The sequence below is a fragment of the Culicoides brevitarsis genome, chromosome 2 (genome assembly GCF_036172545.1).
Source record: "Culicoides brevitarsis isolate CSIRO-B50_1 chromosome 2, AGI_CSIRO_Cbre_v1, whole genome shotgun sequence".
Taxonomy (NCBI): Eukaryota; Metazoa; Arthropoda; class Insecta; order Diptera; family Ceratopogonidae; genus Culicoides; species Culicoides brevitarsis.
In genome coordinates, this window is record NC_087086.1 from 41,103,934 (window position 1) to 41,109,933 (window position 6,000).

At 31.6% G+C, this 6,000-nt stretch overlaps 1 protein-coding gene across 1 annotated transcript; it reads right to left on the reverse strand.

Annotated features, from left to right (window-relative positions):
* Positions 1 to 2,624: 2,624 nt before the first annotated feature.
* Positions 2,625 to 4,991, reverse strand: LOC134829161 (uncharacterized). The gene is made up of 3 exons (XM_063842156.1): positions 4,911 to 4,991; positions 4,203 to 4,453; positions 2,625 to 3,605 (listed from the first exon to the last, which is right to left on the reverse strand). Exons 1-3 carry the CDS (start codon positions 4,989 to 4,991, stop codon positions 2,801 to 2,803), a joined length of 1,137 nt encoding a protein of 378 aa, XP_063698226.1. The 3' UTR covers positions 2,625 to 2,800.
* Between the last annotated feature and the right edge of the window lie 1,009 nt (positions 4,992 to 6,000).

Below are 6,000 nucleotides of genomic sequence, written 5' to 3' on the forward strand. Positions count from 1 at the left end.
TATCATACTTTAACTCGAGATTCGTGGGTTTCGGATGTCAGTTCGGGCTTTGAACTGTGCCTGCAAGGACTTTTCAAGGTCATGTCAATGCCAGATTTGCTCGAACTCGTGATAATTATGATCCCGTTGGCGTTGGATGTGACAAAATCCGGGGTTTCGTTGCCTTTTACGAATTTGACGCTCGATGCGGTGAAAAGTTACTTGAAAAAAGGAAAATTTTCTGATGTCCCAACGTTTCTTTTGGAATATCTCATTGATGGAATTGCTTCGGAAGATGCGAATAAGAGTTATTTCGCGTGTAAAGTCGTCGCAAGGCTTTTTGACTCGAATGGGAATTACAATGAATTTCTTTTTCCAAGGATTTTTCACTCCCATATGAGTTATAATGTGAATCCGTCATCAATTACGGGCGAAAATGAACTTTCCCTAATTTTGATGTATCAAAGACACATTTACAACGCCTTGTTATCGAGTGTGAAGCAACATAATTTGCATAAAAACAACTTGAATGTCATTTATACGACAATTTGTGCAATTATCGTTAAAATTCTGCCCGGAACTGAAGCTGCTGCCGTCGTTTGTCTTCTCATGGACATGCAAACGTTCTTTCTCGACTCCCGAATTTCGAAAAAAACTGAAAATTACGGACATGGACTCGTTCTTTCACTCATGTCGCTCTATTGTTGGATCTATCGAGGCAAACCTCTCGTCACTTACGTCGATAATTTGATCAGCAAACGATTTAAAGAAGCTCAACATTTACTTCCGCCATCAGCAGCTGTTCAATCTGACGAAATTTCGTACAAATCTCAAACGTTGCAGAAAAAATCCTTGTTTTTCGACAATTTGGAGCTCCGATACGCGCTTTGGAAGTGCTTCGTGACGAAAGAATCCATCGTCGAAGTCTCGCACAGCAAAAAATCGTTGCTGAAGCCTCACAAAATCGACAAAGACTTTCAATTAAAATTGAATCTGACAACAATGGAATAATAAAATGTGCGATAAGAATCACGGGTAGCAAGGAAATTTGGATAAAATTGATGATAAACACGAAGTTCCTACCGAAATTTTTGATTTATGTGCGACGAACGGCAATTTAGCAACAGTAATAAACGGTAAACAGATAGAAAGTCGCCTCGATTACAATTTGTATGGAAAAATATTTTTTTTGTGAATGAAAACTTAATACATTCAAGCACGTGGCGTTCGTAAATTTTTGGAAAATAACTCGTAAAGTACATTTTTTGACTTGAGCGCTTTTAATTTTTTTTTTTAATTCTTCTAAAATCTTATTTTTTCAAAAATTCCGAGAAATTCTAAAAAAAAAATAATTAAAATTTTTTTTTTATTTTTATCAAAAATTCAATGCGTGATGTTCTTAATGTTTGAAAAAAAATTAAATAAATTTTTTTAATTTTTTTAAAATATTTTTAATAAAAAACTTTTTGAAAAAATTTTAAATTTTGAAAAAAAAAATTCAAAAATTTTCTTTTGTCAATATTAAATATTTGAGTGAAATTATTCACAAAAAAAAATTTCGACTTTTCACAAGAAAAAAATTTATTTTGAAATTTTCGTTTTCATTCAAAAATTTTAAAAAATTTTTTTTTTAATTTTTATCATAGATTTTATATTTTATTGCATCTTTTTTCTTAAAAAGTTTTTTTTTACAATATTTGATATTTGAGTGAAATTTTTATAAGAAAAAAAAATTAAACTAAAATTTTTTGAATTTCATTTAAAAATTTTTTATCATAATTTTTGAAAATTCTTATAAAATTTCACTTTTTTCTTGTTTTAAAATTTTTCCAAAATTTTTTTTCAATTAAAAAAAATCCAAATTTCTTAAAATTTTAATTTAAAAAATTAAATATTAAAAAATTTTTCATAAAACTTTTCGAAAAGAAAAAATCGTAAAAATTCAATATTTAATATCTCATTAAAAAAAAAATTTTGAATTTTCACAAAATAAAAATTTTTTTCAAAAATTCTTTTTAAAAAATAGTTTAAAATTTTTTTTTTCATCAAAATTTTTAAATTTTCTTTAAAAAAAATTTTATAAATATTTTCAGACAATTCAAACCGCTTTGGAGCAACTTTCTCTCACGAAACACCAACTAACGACAAATCATAAATTCCTAAAATGAAGTAAATTAGCAAAGCAATGAATGTAGAACAAGGTCATGACAACAAGAAACACAATACAGGGAAAATTTATATCATTTATAAAAATTTCATGCAAATCATACCTTTAGTAGCTGTTTTTTCGATTATCATTCAAATTCAACCCTTTTGTCGTCATATCACCTGAGCATCGCAATTGTCGAGCGTCATTTGAAATGCAAATTTAACGATCCCCATCTTTTTTTTTCATGACAAATCAATGGCTATAATGGATTGTCTGAACCTCAGACCTTGAAAAAAGACAAATAATTTTTTTGGTAAGTGCAATTTTTTGCTAAAATTTTATTTTTCAACATCGATATATATTTTTATTTTTTGTAGTTTTGTAAAAATTTGAACTGAATCATAACAATTTTTATTTTTTATTGGAGTCTGTCGCAAAGAAAGATCGTTTTTTATCACAGTATGTAGTTTTTTTTAAAGAATTCATCACGTAAATGACTCAAATGAAGATTTTTGTTCGTTTTTTGGAGGAACTGACTTGATTGAAGGAAGATGGATTTGTTAGAAGCGCAACTACGGATTTTGTGATCATTTCTACGTCTCTATTTGGGGTGAGTTTGATAATATTTGGCTTTGTTCGCTACTTTTTCATGTGTTTTTGTGCTTCTTTCTTTCATTTTTCCTCATTTTCCTCCTGCTGCTGTTGTTCCTGATCGATCGTAGCTTGACGCGCCAATTCTGATTCCTTCTTCTTTTGGATGACACGAAGTTCTGTGGGCGTTAACATACCTCGCAAAACTGTGTCGAACGAAACATTCAATCCCATGCTCGACATTTTTTGGTACAAACGATAACATTCGCGTTCCTTCGCTGTTTGAACGTTATCCGGAAAAGGTTCTTCTTTTGCAGCTGATTTCACGTCGGATTTCGTTTCGGGCTCTACTGAAGCAACGACAGGCGGCGATTCACGCTTTTGGATATTTGCCTGAGTCTCGAGTTCCTTCAAAAATAGCGAATTAGATGATAATGGTCCGTTATGGGGGCGCGATTGCCGTGCACGAGTCGGCATTGGATTCACCGAATTTTGACGCAGTGACATGAGTTCTTTGTGAGAGTTGTTGTTGTTGTTATTGGTTACATCGTCGTACGAATCATCTTGGAAAGATACGGATTTTCCGATTTTACGCAAAGGCGGCGGTTTGTGCTTGATAATTGGCAAAGGATCCGCTTTTATGGGTGCAGAAGTTGGTGAATTTTTGCCGGGCGATGTCGAAGAAACTTCTTTGTCTTCTTTTTCGGAGTCACTGCCGCCGGAGCTGAGTAAGGAAACTAATGTTTCGACTTCTCCCGCATTGCTGGATGCACTTCGAGGTCTTCCATTTACCGCTGATGAGGTAGTGACGTTTTGTTGTTTGACGGTTCGAGGCTTGTTTTCGACACTCTCGTTTGCACTGTCTTCGTCACACTCTTGAAATTCCCTGAAAAAGGTAAAATTTTAATTTTTTTTATAATTATTTTGAAAATTTTTTTTAGGACTCATCATTAAAAATTAAAATTATTTAAAAAATTAATTAATTTTATTTTTTTTATTTAAATTTTTTTTTTTTATTTTTTTATAAATTTTTTTAGGGCTCATCATCAAAAAAAAAAAAATTAAAATTATTTTATTTATTAAAATTAATTTTTTTTTTTTTTAAAAAATTTTTTTTTCATTTAAAATTAATTTCTTTTAATTTTTTTTTAATTTTTTAGGACCTAAAAATTTTTATTTTTTTATTTTTAAAAATTTTTTTTAATTATTATTTTTAAATTTTTTTTTTTAATTTTTTTAAATTTTTTATAATTTTTTTTAGGACTCAACATAAAAAAAAATGAAGATATCAAGACAAGAAAATCACAAAAACTATATTTTCCACAAAGAATGAGAAAAAACTTTGACAAAGATACTAAACTGATACTTTACAAAACTTTGGGACAACTTTATATGAAGATTTTCAACAAAAACGATCACAAAGAGATGCAAGTGATGTGTAATAAAGCATTTTTTGGAAGACAGATATGCAAAAAAAACTCACCTCAACGCCCTACGTCGCCTCGTAAACTTCCTATTTGCCTTATTAACGTTCCCTTTGCCGCCGTCGTCGAACGAAAGTGCCTTCAACGGAGCTGAACTTGCCCTCGGTTTCCCCTTTTGTTGCGTGTCAATCGTCTCAACCACACGCGATGCCTGAAATTGGGCTCTCCGATTAGCAGCGTTATTATTACTATTTAATTTGTTGCCGTTATTGCTGCTTTGTGTTGCCTGCTGATGATGATGATCGGTAAACTGCAAGTTTAATTCAATTAAAAAATGAAAGCAGCACAAAAGAAAGTCACTTTAGCACTGTGTCGCGCCTCAAGCGAAAACTCAAACAAAACCATTTAATTCAATTTCACTCTCTTACGTGTAAAAAAATGATAAATCGATACCTTCGATACATCATGAATGGAATGAAAAGCAAATAATTCATTATTGAGGATTACTCGGAACACGTGAAAACTTTCAAACAAAGGGAAAATTTTAATAAATCCAATAAAAATGCATTTAATAAAAAAAAATCTCAAGGTCAAATGCTTTCAAAGTCAAGAGTCAAGGGGTGACATAATACTTTTGTTTGCAAAGAAAGTAAAAAAAAATTGAAATAAAATCCATAAGCAATAAATAACGAAAAAAAAGTCGTGGTTGCATGTAATTTTTCAATCAACTTTTTTTTTCAACTTGTCCTATCGGATTTTTCACTCACTTTATCTTTTTGCTTTTTCAGAACCCACCATTTGGAGACTTTTTCCCATTGAGAGCTCTTTGTCGGATGATGGCTGTTCATGATGCGAATCGACTTTGGATCATACTTTTTCAAAATTGATCGCATCGGTGCGTCGAGAGTGTCTTATCTTCGCCGAATCTAATACCGAACTAACAATCCGCCCAATTATTCGACTATACATTTTTGTTTTTTTTTTTTTATTAAAATATTTCGTTTGTTTTTCGATTTTCGACGTTTGTTTGTTATTTCATGTAATAAATGTCTCTCGCGGAATTCGATTTTCATGTGAAACTTGAATAAAGTTCCGTTTTACGACACAAATGTGCGCCTCCCATCGTTTCGCGTCATCGCTGATCGACAGCAGAACGCATGAAAAGTGAAAGCGGGAATCAGGACATGTTCAAATGCGGGAAGTTGCATGACGACCTGCCCCATAACCTGATTTGTTAAGTCCCAAATTGAGGTAATTTGTCATAAAAATGCGTGTGTGTGTGTGCGAAAAACGAATAAAAGTTGCCCTACTTTCCCAATAATCGAATCAATTTTTTATTTTTTTCACGCGTCGTCAATGGCAAGGCGTCTCCATGCGCGAAATATCACACCAACAACTTTTTTTCGAGTGTCTATGGTAGTTGGGTGAAAATTTAGATCAATAGGTTACAAAAGTGCAACGACCTACAAAGCGGGTAAAAAACACACACATCATGCAAAAAAAAGTGTTTTTAATGCAATCAAACAATAAAAAGTTATTTTTCAAACAAATTATAAAATGTGTGCACATAATAAAGTTATTCTCTAAACTTTGGGCTTTTTATTGTTGTTTTGTTGAATGGCGGGCGGGTGAAATGCTCGCTTAACACCTGATCGTGAGCGTGCATGAGGAAAAAGGTATAAAGTAATAAAAAAAAGGGAGGAAATGCATATTTTTCAAAAAAAAAAAAAAAGTTTTTGTTCGTGTCGTTGTTCTGCGTGAAATTCCCTGTTACTTATTGAAGTATTTAAAAAAGTTTTTAAAAAATGGGAATTTTCGTCAGGAAATGCATTTTTAGGGAAAAATTAGTATGGAAAT

What these genes read in the sequence shown, in the direction of transcription:
- LOC134829161 (XM_063842156.1), bottom strand. Translation starts at nt 4,991, where the DNA reads ATGAACAGCCATCATCCGACAAAGAGCTCTCAATGGGAAAAAGTCTCC. An exon ending in TGAAAAAGCAAAAAGATAAA is followed by an intron (nt 4,454 to 4,910) that starts GTGAGTGAAAAA and finishes TTAAACTTGCAG; the next exon opens with TTTACCGATCATCATCATCA. An exon ending in AGGCGACGTAGGGCGTTGAG is followed by an intron (nt 3,606 to 4,202) that starts GTGAGTTTTTTT and finishes TACCTTTTTCAG; the next exon opens with GGAATTTCAAGAGTGTGACG.